Source organism: Talpa occidentalis, unplaced genomic scaffold, assembly GCF_014898055.3.
Source record: "Talpa occidentalis isolate TD23 unplaced genomic scaffold, MPIMG_talOcc4v2.1 talOcc4.12, whole genome shotgun sequence".
In the NCBI taxonomy this organism is placed as follows: Eukaryota; Metazoa; Chordata; class Mammalia; order Eulipotyphla; family Talpidae; genus Talpa; species Talpa occidentalis.
In genome coordinates, this window is record NW_023601212.1 from 40,661,171 (window position 1) to 40,678,430 (window position 17,260).

Consider the following 17,260-nt stretch of genomic DNA (forward strand, 5'->3'; position numbering starts at 1 on the left):
AAATGGGGGTCAGAACTTGTACCCACAGGCACCAGTTGCCATGCCTGTGCCTTCATGTTGCAAAGGGAATTACTTATTGATTTGCTTCAGGTGTTTTTAATTAAATGTATTTTTAAAAATTTTCCTTGTTATCTAGTGCTTAGACTTTTTCAGCGATCCCTTGCATTCGTCTTTTTACATAAGCAGAAACTTTCCCCCCTCTTGGAGAGATATTTGTGGGAGGTATTTTGCCTTCAGTGCTTTCTCTTTCCTGCTTTTTTTTTTTTAAATTGAATTTTAAAATTATAAAGTAAATTTAGTGCGAGTGAAAGTGAGGGGGGAGCCGGCTGGGGCTGGAGCCAGGGAAGGGGTAGACAGATGCAGCAGGGTTGTGCCACCCTTCCCGGCAACCCCACCCCAGGACTCCCTGGCTCTCTCTTCGAGCCCTCCTCGGCAGTGTCCCCTCTTCCTCTCTCTTCTTCCCCCACTTTCAAAAAGGGAGGAGGGCAGGGGCAGCCAGCCCTGGTGGGTACTCAATCACTCTTCTAGAAACCCTGGCTCTTCAGAGCCCATGTCCCACCATCCCCTAGTGCATGAGGCCACCCGCTCCTGCCCCTGGAAAAGAGGACTTCTTAATCTTTTTGATTCGTATGTCTGTTTTACTTTTGACTTGGTGGACCCCATTTCACCCCACACTCACTCTGCTGGTCCTCTAAACCCGTGGTGCATTTGATGGCTCTGTTGATGGGACCAGAGTTGGACAGACACTGAGAGACACAGTGAGGGGCTTTTCTTTGTCAGTTGTTGTTGTGGTGTGAGTAGCGCACCCCGCTCTATAACAGTGGTGCTGGCATCTGAGGCTGCTGGTGTGGGCAGGACCCATTTCTAAGGCATGTACATTATGAACGCTCTATAGTTTAAAAACTCAAGGCCCGTTCAACAGTGCTGAAATGTTGTTCCTTAACCTGGGTGGGGTTACATAGGTGTGTTTACTTTGTGAAAACATATCTATTGGCAAATTACAACTGGGCTCTCTTCTTTATCCATGCCACATACTTCAGTTGAAAAGTATATTAATGAGAAAAAAAAAAAGACCTAACCTCAAAAATAAAGCCCATGCATTACAAAAGAACAATAATAAAAATTTAAATAAGAGTGTCTTCCAGTCTCCTTTGCTCAGTCCTCCGAGCCAGGAATGGTGAGAGAGCTTGTAAAAATTAGTGGGTTGATTAAAAAAAAAACGCTGGAAGGGGTGTGGCCCCCAGGCTTCCTGACCCATCCACGTGTGCGAGGTTCCTGGAAACTGCCTGTAGACTTAGGTCTGGATGTAGGATTTTACCATGTCAGAAGCAAAGGATAAGGAGTGGTAAGGAGGAGTTTCTTGCCAGTTGCCTTTTGCTGTCAACATCTGGAAAGCAAAATTGCAGCTGTTCTCCCTGCCCCCCCCAGTTACCACCTCTTCTTTTATTCTGCACACTTAAATTTTTGTACGCTTGCCATCCGTACTTCAGTTTTCTGTACTGTTAAAACATTTTCACGGCTTTGCTCAAATTGAGTTGTTGAGTTTGGGCTTTAAAAAAAATATATGTATTTCATAATCTTATGGTATAATTTTTTGGAGCGATTTATTTGAACAGGCCCACAATCAATTGATAATCCTCTCCCTTTTCTTCTTCCCCAGTTAGTCTTCCCAACACTGGGCCAGAAGCTGGGGGAGAACGCTTGGCCACGCTTGCCTCCCTGGCTCCTCCGGGCAGGTATTGACAGCTTCACCCTCCACGGCCCTTCTGCGGTGTTTTTGTTTTCCCTTCGCCCCCCAAAAATATTTGAACCAAAAAGCCTCTTTTTTTTTCCTCCACCCACAGCAAACTGAAAGGGCTAGTGAACCGTGATTCAACAGAGCGAGGGCGCCTCTTTTCTTTCTTAGCATTAATTAACTCAAGTTCGTTAGGACGTTGGGTCTGTCGCCCACAGTTTTCTCTTGTGTGTGCTGAATCGGGTCATAGAGGGAGACTTCCCGTGCAAACAGTTTGTGTTGGAGCTGGAGGACTCAGAGGGGGAGAGAGGGTGAGAAAGAAAGGGAACAGAGAGGAAAGGATCCTGGCCGAGTCGTGGGCACAGTCCTGAGCTCCGGGCACCCTGTGCCAGCCTCCACAGCAGCTAGATACCAGGGGAATGACGATCCTCGGGTTTCCTTGGCAGTGATCCTGATAATAAAATAGTTTGGGGGGGGGCAGTAATACATTTTGAGGGATTGTAAAATGTCTTTCTTCCAACTCCCCAAACTATACATTTTTGGGAAGCCACTTGCCCTGGTAAGGGCTGTTCTGGTGCCCCCCAAGCCCTGAAGCAGTGAAAATCCCAGGGCGTTCCCATCTCAGCCACCCTGCTTTCTACTGGGGCTCTGGGCAGTGCCTGTTGCCACAGCAACTGCAAGAAAGGGACTCCCTTTGGGCCAAAGGCTCTGGGAGTGCAGACTGGGCTGAGGGGGCCGAGGTATCCGCTCAGAGAAACTCTCCCCTCACCCTGGCTCTTCTCTGTTGCAAGGGGCATAGACCCAGGACCAGAGGGTGTCACAAAGGATTCTGTTGGGGTTCTCACCAATGGCCTTGGAAGGTCACGAAAGGATTCTCTGAGGGTACAGGACTTGGTGGGGAGAGGGAGAGGAACACCTTTCCTGGAAGATCCCCATGCCTTTTCTGGGACGGGGTTGTCAGTTGAGCCTTTGGTGAGTTTTCAACATTTTGCTGTTTGCGCTGGCCTTCTCCGGTGTCTCCCCCACCCCCCCATATTTTCATGGTGTGCTAGGCACCGACCTCATCTTCACCTACTGCTCTCCCCTGTCCCTGCTTTTGTCAGTTGTTCTGTTCTCTAGAGAAAGTTGTGAAACTGGCCTGTGGGGTTCTTCCTTCTTCCCGGACCCTTGGCCACCATGGAATGACACTTTCCAGGCAGACCAGTTGGGTAAGGCTCAGGCTCCGAACTGCCCTTGCCCCTTGCAGCCCTTGGCTGTCCTCTGTCCTGTGGGGCCCCCGTAGTTGGCTCAGGCCTTCCCGACTTTTACTTCTATTTAGTGACACAAGGAAGTTTCAAGTTAAATAATGAATTAAAGACTAGGGTTTTTGTTTCCCATTCCCCGTAGAGGATGAAAGTAAACAATTTCCAGTTGCTAGAGAGAATAGATTGTCTCCCCCAATACCCTCATTCCTACCCTATTTTACTCAGTGCCAAGAGGGTGAGGGGAGATAGGCCTGGAGCAGGGTAGAGTTCGGAGCCAGAACGAGGCTGCCTGTTGGCCCGATCCCAGGCCACCGCTCTGGTTTACAGTCAGGAGAAAAAGAAGGGAGGGGGCTGTTTAATAGAATGTGGCCTGGTTCTGAGGCAGACCCATCCTAGACCCAGCAAAGGGGTGTGGGGCAAATCCATTCAGCCAGCATGAGGATGCTAGAAATAACGTGTGGGGCGCTTTTCCCCAGCAGAGGAAAACAGGCCCAAGTCAGCCAAAAACCCGCTTTGTCCAAATTGTCTGAGCCTCCTCACAATGTTCGTTTTTTTCGGGTTTCCATGACTGGCATTTCCAGACTCTTGGACGATTTTACTCTGGCTGCAGAGCCCTTCCTGTCTGCCCTCCACCTCCTTCGACACTGGGGAGGCCCCACCCACCACCTCTAGGATTAGCAGCCAGAACCCTTCCTTTTGCTGCCCTGTCCTCACACCCCGTCTGCGGGTTTTCCTCCTCTCGCTGCCTGGGGTCCGACCACGGTCTTCTTGTGTTTCTCCTTCTGTGGGACAAGATAGGAGATCTTGGGATATGAATACAAGCTGGCCTCTTTTTAAAATCCCAAAATTGGGCAGACAAATTTTAGCGTTATTTGTGCCCTTTTAAGTTTCTTGTGTCCTTTTTCACCCAAGCTGAAGATGCGAAGTAGTGAAATGGATACTGAAATATCTGGCAATTCTTATGTAAGTTTTGTCAGTTATTTGCACTGTGTAGTTACGCAAATTAGCTAATTTTATAGATTATATAAAATTATTGTGTGTCCAGGCTATGGAAGATTTAATCTGGGCCTTAAAGCAAGCAGGATGTGAACAAATGGATTTTTTTTTTCTTTAAGATACAAACACCTCCAAACAGTGGTCCTGTTTTTTTCTAAAGACCTACCTTCTTGTGCTTCAAGATGATTTACTATTGGCAGGTAGGGACTGGTTGCAAGACCTGTCTCAGGTTGGGAAAAATTATTTCGTTTCCTTGAAGATTTGAATTCTGCATTTGTGAGTGGGTTTCTGTACACATTTTCCTATTTTCCTTTAAATAATCCACAAGGCCTCATTTGTTTTATGGGGTTTAGGGAAACCACACGTTTCACTTTTTTTTTTTTTTAAATAGAAGCATACATTTTCCTTAGCTAGTTTTCTCCCCCCCACCACCCCTTACTCCTGTCCCAACCTCTTTTCTTTTTCCTTGCTCACGGTTCCGTTTCGCTTTATCCTCTTTCCCTTCATCTTTGTCCTCCAATCTCTCTGCAGTTTTGGACCCAGTTTTGCACTCTTTCTCCAAAGATTTGGCTTCCTTCTCTGCCTTTCTCCCTCTATCTTCCTCAGGATTTTTTTTTTTTTTGGGCGCAGTGGCGGGGCGGTGGGGGGCACTTTTCTCCTAATGGTAGGTGAAACCAGCCTGGGTATTTTGGAAATGTTTTGGTGAAAACTGTTGCTGGTTTTTTTTTTTTAAGTCAAATTCCATATACTCAATAATAATAATAATAATAATAATAATAATAATAATAATAAAAGGTCTTTGTCTCACAAAGGCAGAAAAATTCCACAAAGCAGGAGCCCATGTGAATTTCTCAAGTCTTATTTCTGGCTTTTGGATTTTTCTTTTTTTTAAGATTTATTTATTTATGCATACAAGGTACAGGCCAGAGATGCGGGTGGTGAGAGGATTCACCAGAGACAGAGCAGGGAACAGAACAGACAGACTGACTGAAATACACTGCTGAGGGGAGCAGCAGGAGAGCCAGGAGAGGTCTCCTGCGCCATGTGGGTTGCTCCCTGGCCGGTGGTATCAAACTGGTACTGCAGAGGCTTCGAATTGCTTCATAGTGCGGTGCTTAACTCCTTTCGCCACCAGGGAGACCCCCTGGATTTTTCTTTTAAATGGGAAAAATACCCTTCCCCCCAGTTTTCCCTTGATTGCCCCCCACTTGTTTTTAATTTTCATTTTTTGCCCACTACTTTCCCTTCAGGTCTGGTTCACTCTTCAGTCCTCTTTCTCCCCTCTCCTCTCTTCTGAAGTCAACCTATCCCTATTACTTGCTTGTTCTATCCCCTGACCCCTTGCACTTGTGGGAGACCCAGCCCCAGCGAAGCAGGGAGTGCTCTGAGAGTTTTGTCTTGGTTCTGATCAGGGTTCACCAGGGCAGGAGGGGAGAAGGGAAGGAGCCTGGGTCTGGGACAGGTAATCTTCCAGAGGGAGCTTCCAACTCTCTTAACAAAGGAGGGACAGTCTCCTTTTGTCTGGGGCTGGGGAGGTGTGTCGATGGCCCAGAACTGCCACCCCCACCGCCACCAGTGGCTGGCAGAAGGGGGCAGCAGGGGCGGGGCTCATGAAGGGTTTCTAATAGAACCTGAGTGATTCTTCTCTGTGTGCCCCACAGGAGAGAAAAGGAGGCCTCCTCCTCTGCCATCCCCAGCATTCAGAATACCACTCTTCCTGGAAGGCCGCTTTCCAGGAGCCAGCAGTCCCTGTGGGAACTGGGTGAGGGGAGAGCACTGTCTGAGAATCCTCTCTGCCCACCTTCAAGATTAAGGCCACTGGCTGGAGAAGGACAATTGACCATTGTTCTCTTTTCCTGTTGCTCCCCTGGGAAGGGTCTGTTGCTTCTCTGATTGAGAACTTTGAGGGGCATGGTAGGCTTTGCTCTTGCTCCATTTCTGGAGGCTCTGTGGAGACGCTCCACTGTCCCTCAAGGGACTAATCTCTCCAACATGCCATTGACCTTTGACCCCTCCCTCCTTTCAGGAGTGATCTCCACCCATTTCCCTAACTTCCCTTCCCTCCTTTATCTTCCCTACACTTGTCACTTGCTCAGGTTCAGAATCAACCCATGTTCAGCACCTCTCTTCCACCGGGCACTGTGGTCTGTGAGATGGAACATGCCAGAATTCTCCAGGAGGCTCACAATGGCCATTTTCTGTTCCTTGTCTAATATTTATTATAAATCAAAATGTCAGAAAAACACCCCTGTGGCAAACGTAAACCCCCTTGTAGTTCCTCCCATCGTATCTTGGCTATAGAAAGTGAGATGGCGTCTCACAAGGTGGAGAGGCTAGGTTTGCTATCTTATGCTGCTCAGCTCATATCTCTGGCTAATTGGACCAAAGCTGGTTATTAACATAACGTTAATTATTGAACACCACCCTCAGAGGCCTGGCCAGTCCGCTCTGACACCTGCCTCCTGCTCTCTCACCTCCGTTTCTTTCAGGGTCAGCTGTGAGCTCACTTCAGACCGTTCAGGGCTCAGACCCGGGTCCCAGATGCTGGGCGGCACCTTTCCCATTGTCAGGGTTTAGCGCCAGCTTAGGGCTGCAGGTTTTGTTCTGGCACACCCCAGGCGCTCTTCCGGGAACCTTTCTGCCAAGCATAAAGGCCACAGACACAGGGTTTCAGATGAGGAAGAAAGGGGCATGAGTGAGCAGTGACCTTTTTTCTTTGCCAGCTGAGGGCTGCACCTCTCCTGGGGAGAGGGCAGCTGTAGAGACTGAGGTCTGGGAATCAGACTTTATTTCTGTTTTATATTCCTTTAATAGTTGTCTCCTCCTTAACTGCTTCTGAAGGCCCAAGCCTGACTGCTCAATAGCTCTACCTGAGGGAACCCTGCGGAGAAGGAGTTGGTCTCTAACCTTCCTACCAGCCTGGGAAGAAGTCCTGGGAGCAGGGGTTCTGCTCTCTTCTCTGTGGCTTGCCTTCCCAAGGTTGTCTTGCATTTCCTGATAGAGCCTACTCCTATCTGTTTTGTCCTCTCATTTCCTAGCTCTCTTCCTCTCGTTTCGGTTTTTTATTTAATACTCTTGCCCCTTGAGCCGTATGGTTCAAGCCCTTTAGTCTGAATCAAATGGCGGGGGAGGGGGGTGTTCACAAATGAGTTTTCCTGTTTCTCCAACCAAGAAACACTAAACAAGGATCAAGTGGAGGGGGCAAAGGTGGGGGGCAAAGAATGAAACCTAGGAGCTGTTGGGATGGCTTTGGTAAGGCTCAGCGGCCATCAGAAGTAGTGTCCATCTTCCTGCCTTTGTCACTGCTCCCAGGCTAGTGTTTATGACTATGTGTAGTGCTTGTCAGCCGAGTGCTGTGACAGGAGGCTATTTTAATAAACTGTTGCAGTTTCTCAAGCCGAGCTGCATTGCGTTGGCATCCCTCGTCACTGCTAATGGAACGTGCGTGGCTGGGTGTGAGCTGAGGGAGGTTGCCGGCTTGGGGGGTGCTGGGGAGAAGGGGGAACCCCCCCATCTGGGAGTGCCCCTGCATGCATCCGCCAGACCAGGGGATGAAGGGGTGGCCGCACCCTGGGTGCTGGGTCCCTGCCCTGGAAGTGCTGCCGGCATCCACATTTTCCGAGCTCTCTTTCTTCTCTTTCTATTCATAGCATTGCAGGCTCTTGTGTACCCGGAGAAGAAAACTTCCACTCGCCCTGTGCGCTCCATAAATAAAAAAAAGAAATAGAACCAGAAAAAGAGAGAGTGTTCAGGCCCAAGAGAAAGAGACTGAAACCAAACACACAGAGAAGGCGCAGCTGCTTTCCCCAAGGCCTTCTGGGGCTCCCGCCCCGCCAGCCCGCCCAGAGTCAGGCCTTTATTTATTTATTTTTCTGGCTTTAAAAAAAAAAAAAAAAAAGAAAAATTCCTCATCTTTCTCCATCTACTCTCCCCTACCCGCAAGCCCCCCCCCACACTTCCAAATTTGCTGGGTGGCCGCTGCCAAATGGACCCGAGTGGAAGCTTGGAATGAAAAATTCATAACTGCTGGACTTTGCTTGTTCATTAGACATGAACTTGTCGATTGGGCAAATTGTTTTTGGTCTCCAACTGCCGGGGGCTCTCCCCACCCACCCGGCCCGCCCGGTTCCCTCCTCCCCTTGGACGCAGCCATTGGCTGCTGGAGGAGGTCTCCTTGCCAAATAGGTGGATCCTTCTCTCTCTCTCTCTCTCTCTCTCTCTCTCTCTCTCTCTCTCTCTCTCTCTCTCTCCTCTCTCTTCTCCCCCCCACCTTTTTTTTTTTTTTTTTAACTGGCTTTGGCACACGCAAATGGATGGGGATTGAGCATGAAAGGGGAGAGAGGGAGTTTGAGAGAAAAGAAGCAAAAAAAATCCAACCAGCGCCTCTCTCTCTCTCTCTCTCTCTCTCTCTCTCTCTCTCTCTCTCTCTCTCTCACACACACACACACACACACACACACACACACGCGCGCGCGTCCCATCCCATCCACGGCCTCCTCAGCTCTCTCCCTCATCCACGTCCTCCTCAGCTCTCCCTTTCCCTCCTTCCCTGCTCCCTCCCTCGCTCCCTCCCGAGCGCGTCTGCCCGCGACGGTCTGCAGCCGGCCCGAACTCGTCCTCTTCCCCGGAATCTGCGAGCTCCCCCTTTGCCTGCGAACGGGCTCAGCGGCTGAGGGAGGCAGCTCGAAGTTTACACCCCTGTGTCGCTGCCAAAGCCGAAAGCCTTTTTCTTCAGCTGCCGATTTTGCCCCTCTTGGTTTTGTTTTTGTTTTTGTTTTGAGGAGGGATGGGGGGTGGTAGGAGAGGGTAGGGGGTGTTGAGTTGGGGGGGTTGGGAGGTAGGTTTTGAATTTTAAATTTTGCATATTTTTCTATTTAAACTGGAAGAGGATGCACAGGAGGCGAAATTAAAAAAAAAAATTGTTGGCTTTTGTTTACCTGGCGTGTGTGGCAACCAGCTTGCTCCCTCTCTCTGCCTGCTATCCCTGACCTTTCTTTCTTTTTGCTCCTTTTCAAAAAAAATATTAATTTCCCCCTTCTGTGCAATGGAGCGTGGGGGGGGGGAGGGGGAAGGGTATGAGAATCCACCCAAGCCCGGCCCCTATTCCCCAGAACACCAATAATAACCCCCTCTAAAACATTTACCTTCCTCCCCTGCTCCTCCCCCACCCTCCCCCACCCGCCCCCAACTCACAACTCTGTTGAGTCCAGAAGCTCAGAATCGGGGCGTTGGGCTTTGCCGGGTGCTTCAGATCAATGGTAATTATTTATTTTTTTCCAGTTTTATTTTTGTAAACAGAAATCAATTATTATTTAAACTTCAAACAAGCAAACAAGCAAAAAAAAAAAATCCCAAAACCAAAAATTGAGATCCTGGCCCTCTGTCACCTGACCGAGTGGGAAAGAAGGTGAAGGGGTCAGTGGGGATGGGGCCGCAGGACGCCCCCATGTAGCTTTTAACCAGGATGTGGCCGCGACTACCACCTTGTTTGTGCTAACAAGAAGTGTTTTGTTCCTTATTACTGTGATTAACATTAGTATCGGTGTCTGTAACAAAGCTGAAATCACATATTTAGGATTTAGATCTGATTAAAGAAATGTTGGGGTGGATGTTCCAATTGGAGCAGGCGGAATGAGAAGGAAAACAGCCTGGGGAAGGGGAAGCCAAATCCGTTTCCTCGCTCGGTCCCTGACTGGCTCGCTAGTCTAGGTCATGTTCTCTCTTCTTGGGGATGGCCCAGACCTGGTCGGTGTCGGACCCGCGTCAGCGCAGACCGGACCCCTCACCAGGGCGAGCTGACACGAGTTCTCTGCTGCGATAGAACATGGAGATGTCATGGGCGAGACAGAGCCTGGCGGGGATACCAGCCGCGTGTGTGTGTGTGTGGACTGCAACGTTGTCTGTGCGCGCGTGTATGTGAGTGAGAGAGAGAGAGAGGGAGAGAGAGAGAGAATAGGTGTGTGCTCAGGCTTGGGGTGTCTCTGTCTGGCTGCTGAGGCTGAGATGGGAGCAGGCGGCTGCATGGGCTGGTGGTGGCTCCAGACCACACTTTCCTGAAACAATCGCAAGAGAAAATTGTCTTGTTGGGGGGGGGGGAAGCGAAGAATTTTCCGTTTTTCCTGTGCCCCCTTTCTAACGCTTCTTTTCTCCCTTTTCTCTCCCCCCCTCACCCCTTCTTCCCCTCCTCCGGTCCCTCCTCGCCCCGCATGCTCCCGGCTTGCCGCCTGCAGGATGAGTTCCACCCGTTCATCGAGGCGCTGCTGCCTCACGTCCGCGCCTTCTCCTACACCTGGTTCAACCTGCAGGCGCGGAAGCGCAAGTACTTCAAGAAGCACGAGAAGCGGATGTCGAAGGACGAGGAGCGGGCGGTGAAGGACGAGCTGCTGGGTGAAAAGCCCGAGATCAAGCAGAAGTGGGCATCCCGGCTGCTGGCCAAGCTGCGCAAAGACATCCGGCCCGAGTTCCGAGAGGACTTTGTGCTGACCATCACAGGCAAGAAGCCCCCCTGCTGCGTGCTTTCCAACCCCGACCAGAAGGGCAAGATCCGGCGGATTGACTGCCTGCGCCAGGCCGACAAGGTGTGGCGGCTGGACCTGGTCATGGTGATTTTGTTTAAGGGGATCCCCCTGGAAAGTACTGATGGGGAGCGGCTCTACAAGTCGCCCCAGTGCTCGAACCCCGGCCTGTGCGTCCAGCCACATCACATTGGAGTCACAATCAAAGAACTGGATCTTTATCTGGCTTACTTTGTCCACACTCCCGGTAGGTCGCTCTCAATTCTCAACATCTCCCTTCGCTCCCCGCCCCCATTTTATTTTACTTGCTGGCATTTGTTCTGTTTATTGTTTCTATTTCCAAACTACAGCAGCCCTGGTAAGCCCCTTCATCCTGCTGAGGCCTGCAGCACGCCTTCTGCAGCACCGGTTCCCTTCTGTGTCCCTCCATCCTCTCTATTCTTCCTCCTTTGCTCCCAAGCCCTTACCAGTTTTCATGCATCTCCATCCATCTTTGAAGGACTCCTCTTACCTAAAAGATTCTGCAGGTCTTATGACCAAAAGAATACCCCAGAATTATCCAGGAGGGCTAGAGTTCGAGATGAGTACACCCCCCCAAAAAAAATCACTCGCTGCTCTGATTTAAAATGAGTCAGAAGTATTGGGGAGCAGGTGCTGGCTTCCCTGCGGCTTCTCCTCAAGTTGTGAGGAACAGCCGGATTTGGCACCAGCCGGGTGGTGGAGAGAGTTCCACCACCAGTTCGGTGGAGAGAGGAGTGTGTCAAACCCCAGAATGTAAAATGGGATGGATAGAAAAGCTGAGTGAGGGCAGCAGGGTGGGGGGCCCAGATGTGCAGGCAGGATCTGTTTTACCTGGGATTTGACTGTCAAGAGTAGGAAAGCCATCTGATTTTTGGAGAGAGAGAAGAAATGGGCACGAGCTTCCTTGCACTCTACTCTTCCCCAGCATCTTATCTTTGATGGATGCCCGCAGCCCTGCACCTTTGCTGGGGGTGAGAGAGAGGCTTTCCAGAGGTATGGCATGGGGTGGAGTATCTGCTGAAGAGGTCTTAAGCCAGCCAGCCAACCAACCAACTCTGTAAAAATGTTCTTTCCTTTTGTGTTCCAAGTAGTTCCAGTCTGCTTTGCTTTTCCAATTCTACCCTGCATTTTAGGTCGGGGTAGTGCAGTTCTCCTCCCCTGTTCCTTTCCTCCCCTTCTCTTTCCCTTTTTATAATTTCTTTCCGCTTTTGTTTTCTTACAAATTGAAACAGAGATGGCTGGTTAATTTTTAGCCTCCACTCAGCTACGCCCAATTTACTGCCGCCTTTGAAACCTAAACGGGCAGCACTCTGTGATTAAGCAAGGCAGAAGTGTGTTTACATTATGCCCAACCAACTTGTAATGAGAGGGCTACCAAACCTTCCTCTGTGTGTGTGTGTGTGTGTGTATGTGTGTGTGTGTTTCCTTTCCACCATTCCAGTATTTCCCCTCATCTCCCTTTTTCTCTTTATCCGAATGTGGAACTCTAGCAAATATTCTTTCCCCACAAATAAGTGTGTGTGTCTCTTGCTTCCTGTTCATTCACAAAAAGAAAAAGTAACTCACTTTTCTGCTGTGGTCACCCCCTTGCCTGTTTGGAAGTTGGGAGGAGCAGTATGACTTCATTCAGAAATGAAATTTGGGGGCACCTTCAGCATTGCATCAGGAACATAATCTCAACAGGGATTAGCACTGGGAGTTTCTGGGTTGGAGAACTGTGAGGAGGGAGGGGTGGTATTTAAGGTCTCTCTTCTTGCTCATTCTCTCTCCTGAAAGGTGGCTTTGGTAGTTGGTTGGAGGCGGTGTTGGTATCTCCCCTCTCCATGGATTCTTCAAGGCCTGCACCTGGAGCCGTGATTTCATGGCCCCTCAGTTTCTTCCCTTGTGTGTTTTTTATTGTCTGGGAAAGAGACTAAAGAAAATAAAGAAGTTAGCCCCTCTTTCTCTATCCACAAAGCAAGTCAGCGTGGGGATGGTATATTCTGGTAGTGTTGGAGGTGGGGGAGGAGGCTTTGATCCTGGAGAAAGCCAGTGTGTCTGTCGCAAAGCTCCTTTTCTGGGGGATTCTGTGCCTTCTGATCTTAGCCCAGGAGCCCAAGAGCTCCTAAGATGAAACTTACTACTCATCTTTCTCAAGAACTGGCTTCCTCCTACAAAGCTCTCTAGCAGGATCCCTGTAGCTGAACTGGTTCCCTGACCTCTTGTATTTTAGATCCACTTCTAGGCAGCAGCCAATGTGGAGCTGAGGTGGGATGAAGTGTGTGGTGGAATAGATTGTTCCCACCAGTCCCCTAGCTCTTGCACTGACCAGGTGGGCCGGTATCAGGAGAAGGGGCCACCGCTTTCCCCCCACTTGCCTTTAGCTGTAACAACATCACTGGCTCAGGATGCATGAGTTCATGCCCCTTGCAGGCAGCAAGGCTAACCCTGCCCTAGCTGAGGCTGAGTTTCTACTACAAAAGCTGAATGGAGAATGGAAGCTTTTCCAGTGAAGGTAGTAATTTTCTTGCTGGAATTGCTTTAAGTTAGATCGGCCTCAAGGAAGGAGTGGGAGGAATTGGTGTGACCTGAGCCACCAGTAGGCCTTGGTAGGTGGTCTCAGTATGGTGCGGAGGAGCCAGCACAAAGGTCTCCAGAGCTACCATGGTTTACTAAGCCCCCAGTCCACTTTGACCCCAAAGCACAGCCTTTTGTATGACTGACTCAGGCATGCTCAGCTGGAGGCCACTTACTCCTTCCTTCCAGTATAAATTGGGGACTGGAGCCTGGGCTGCAAAGGCCCAGAGGGGAGTAGCTTTGGACTCTAAAGAAGTGCTTTCCTATCCCTTAAAACTGGCTGAAGCATCTAATCAGGCTGGGCTGGTGTTTTGGGGTTTGATGACAGGAGAACTAGGCATGATGGTTAGTAGGGGTGGGGAGGCATAGCACTATCTTCATCCAGGGCCCTCAGGGCCCTTGTTTTGCCCCATATAAGGGTTCAAGAAGTTGCATAGTTGAGAGGGAAGAGAGGACATGAGTATGACTTCGGAGATTCCCCTTTCAGAACGCAAGATCCAAAAAGCTGCCCAGAATACCTTGTGACCTCTGTGGGGTCAGCCTCCTGTGTATCTTGTGTCCATCCATTCAGGAGGAGGGGGTGAGGCAGAGAGAACTGACATGGGGACAAGGCAATCCATTCCTGGAGATGTCTTTTCTTTCCAAGGGGTGTCCTAGGGTAGGCGGCTGGAGCTGGAGGGGAGCACGGGACCCGTCACCCTTTGCTTGTGTGATGAAGAATGGCTGAGCTGGTCTAGACGCGCTATCAGATTATGCCCAAAACTTCTGCAGAACCCTGAAGGTGAACCTGCATTTACAGACCTTCCTTAACCTATGCCACCATCCTAGGAAAAGAAAAAAATCTGAAAGGAATAAATGGTTTACTGATTGGAAACCTCAGCTCCCCTCTGATGGTGTGGTGGAAGCCCATGGAGTCTAGGAAGTCATTTGGTTCTTTTCTTTACCTCAGCCTTTTCATTGTGGAAAAATTTACACATAGACGGTACCCCCATTAATGGCCACAGATACCCACTAATGGCCAGTCTTGATTCATCTGTACCACCCTACTGCCCACCTATCCTGGATTGTTTAGAAGAAAGCCAGGCATCGTAGACTTTCATCTGTAAATATTTCGGTACCCGTCACTTAAAGAAGTCTGATAAAACATATTCACAACACCACTATCACACCTAAAAAATAATTAACAATTTCTGCAGTACCATCAGGTAGCAAGTCAGTGTTTGTATTTCCCTTATTATCTCTTGATGTTATTTGTCTGAATCAGGATATAAATCAGGTCTAGGCATGGCTGTGGGTTGATCCGCTTCTTGAGACTCCTAATCTCTAGGTAGTTCTCTCTCCCTTCTTCCTTCCTTCGTCTTGGTTTCTCTTCTGGCTGTTCGGCGTTGTTACTGACGTAACCAGATTGTTTGTCCTGTGGTCTCCCTGTCTGGGCTCTGCAGGCTGTGTTCCTTGGGTGGTTCCATGGACTGCTTCATACCTGAGGATTTGTCTAAGTGAACTTTCCAAGTGTGAGGTTGCCCTGCTGCATATAAGAACACTCTGTTTTTTTGCTCTCTGCCTCAGGGCTCAGGAATTTGCAGGGAAAGTTGGTTATAGGGCCCATGGGAGGGCTCCTCATCGCCACCCTGATGAGGGGTCAGGGGTAGAGGAGGTGTTGGCTAACCCCAACCATGACCCCTGTACCACCTCACCCACTGCTTCTCTTTTCAAGGGTTAGAAATGCCACTGGTCTGGGGCTTTGAGGTAGCGCCATCTGGTGCCAGGGCTGGTGAGGATGTCAGGGCCCAGGAACCAGTTTCCTAAAATTAGTGATATACAGATTATCTTTTAACCCAACATAGAATCCTCTTTGAAACACTCTGGGAGAGATGTCACCACTGTTCAAAGTTCAGCTTTGATTGTTTAAAATTCTTCTGTTCCTCTAGCTCAGAGGATAAACTCAGCTAATAGGTAAAGATATGGATACGCAGCCAGCAAGCGGTGGACAGCAGCTACTGTGGTCACTGTGGTTATGATTCAGTGAATCTAAGGCCATCTCCTCCTCACTTTCATCTCCCTACTACCTTGTATCTTATTTTTGTCTTAAGAGGTGACACAGGTGAGAGCTAATTTTTCTGTAACAAGCCACCATTTTAAATGCTAGAGTAGTTGTCGTAGCTCCCTTCTACCCTGCTCCGCAGACGCTATCCCCTGTCCAGGCCATGCGTTGTTGCCAGCCCCTCACACCTCAGGCATTTGACAAAATTCCTTGTGCTGTTGCCATTTTGGTCACCACCCCCAAAAGGCCCTCTTAAACCAGAGTATTGGGTGATGAACATGGAAGCCCCAGGTGAGGTCAGTCCTAGCTGACCTTGGTAGGTAGCTATGCGTTTGATTTGCAGAACTTTCCAGCTATGTAATTTTTGGGGCCCAGTACAAAATGAAATCGTGGGACTCCTAGTTCAGAATGATTAGGAATTGCACTGCGGCAGCAGTTACACCATTAAACTAAGTGCGGGATTGTGTGACTGCCCAAGTCACATATTCGTGAAGTCAGCCCAGGCCACTTTGTTCTGGACATCTCAAATCATGGGCTAACTGGCTCTGGATATCCACAGAAGGATGGCGGGGCTCAGGCTGGCCTCAGATAGGGCATGACCCCAAAGAGGAGATCAGAAATGCTCAGACCTGGGGCCTCCCCTGGTGGTGCAGCGGTTGAGCGCTGGGCTGCCAGCCTCTGCAGCGCCAGTTCATTCCCCGGCTGCCAGCAAGGGTCCCACCAAAAAAAAAAAAAAAAAAAAAGAAATACTCAGACCTCGTCCTTGGGCTTGGTCTTATCTGGGTATCCCTTGATGGTCTGCGCAGCTCCACCAGTCGGGCGGCCCTGCTGCCTCTGAGGAGCAGGGGATCTTGGTGTAGCAAACACTCTGCTGGGTGAGTTGGAAGTTGTAGTTCAAGGGGAAGAAAGCGCACCCTTATCTGAGCTTGAGATGGCAGAGTGCAGGCCACAAATAAACTGGCAGGAACCGTGTGTGTGTGTGTGTGTGTGTGTGTGTGTGTGTGTGTGTGTGTGTGTGTGTACTCTGCAGCAGGAGGGCTGAGCTGTCTAGATGCACAGGACTTCCTGAGGACTCAGTTTACTTTTTGGCACTGCTAAAAGATGACTGAATTTCCTTTATTCGTGAAATATGCGCTTGGTGAAATTATTGTGACCAAGACCCTTCTAAGAGTGAGAGAATCTTGCCTGGGACCAGCAGGGTTTGGTGCAGGCCTTGTGATAGCTTCTAGAAGGCACCATCCTGGAGGCTTGAAGGTGCAGAGATCCATGGGGCAGGCCACATGGGAGGCAGCTTGGGGCCGTGAAGTGGGGCGGGACCCACATTGGCCACCTCCTAGTGTTGCAGTCTTGGGGTCCAAGAGGGAGGGCCGAGTTGAAGGGCTGAGGGCAGCATGGTTCCCTCTGCAGCAGTTGGGCAGAGGGTACAGCTGAGCTCCCCCTTTCTGCCCAGGGAAAAAGGTAGCTCCCTCTCCACCCCTTTTTCTCTTTGCCTCATCTCAGGAGCTGCCACGCTTCAGTTATTTTATCCTTCAGTGTCCGATTCAGAAGTCCTTTCAAAGGCCCCAGCCGTGTCAGCGCAGTGCTCACACAAAAGGCCTCTTTGATTTCTTGTTTGTTTTCATTTGCCAGTGGAGGGGGAGGGGACAGGAGAGAAAGTGCTTCTGGCTTTTAAAATTTTTATTTGGGTTGCTTCATTCTCAGAGGAGTCGCCTCCCTGGAACTCCCTTCTGAGTTGGGGGCTTTCAGGCTAGCAGTCTGGGGAGAGGACTGGAGTGGGAAGGAGGTGAGGGCTGCCCACAAGTGAGAGGAGGTGGAGGAGTTGCAGGGGTTTGGGATAGAGTCATTGACTCACCCTTCAGCAGTGTTTGCTGGGCCTGAGGGTGGGGAGGTTAGGTTAGAGCCCTTGATGCTTGGGCAGGGAGAGGATGAAGAGTCTGACACTAAACGACATCCCCCTCATTAGTCACGTCCCTCACTGAGGCCTCATCATAGCTGTAAAGATGTGAGTGGACCTGAACTTTGACTTTGCCGTGTTTTCCCCTTTGTTGTCCCAGAGTCTGCTGTCTCCCTCTTGGTTGGATAGGAAGGGGTTAGGGGTCCTTCTAGCATGCACTCCTCTCAGAAATTCTTAATGCTTGAAATACAGACAGAC

The 17,260-nt window shown here is 49.8% G+C and overlaps 1 protein-coding gene across 6 annotated transcripts in view; it reads left to right on the forward strand.

The window, feature by feature from the left end:
• The window catches only part of NFIX (nuclear factor I X), a 90,557-nt gene that overhangs the window by 17,411 nt on the left and 55,886 nt on the right, over positions 1–17,260 (forward strand). For 4 of the 6 annotated variants that reach the window (XM_037505940.2, XM_037505943.2, XM_037505942.2 and 1 more), the window contains exon 2: positions 10,206–10,737. In XM_037505940.2, coding sequence (XP_037361837.1) covers positions 10,206–10,737 — 532 coding nt within the window. Of the gene's footprint in view, positions 1–9,154; positions 9,234–9,799; positions 9,851–10,205; positions 10,738–17,260 lie in introns of those variants that run through there. The other 2 variants (XM_037505941.2, XM_037505947.2) reach the window with 2 other exon arrangements.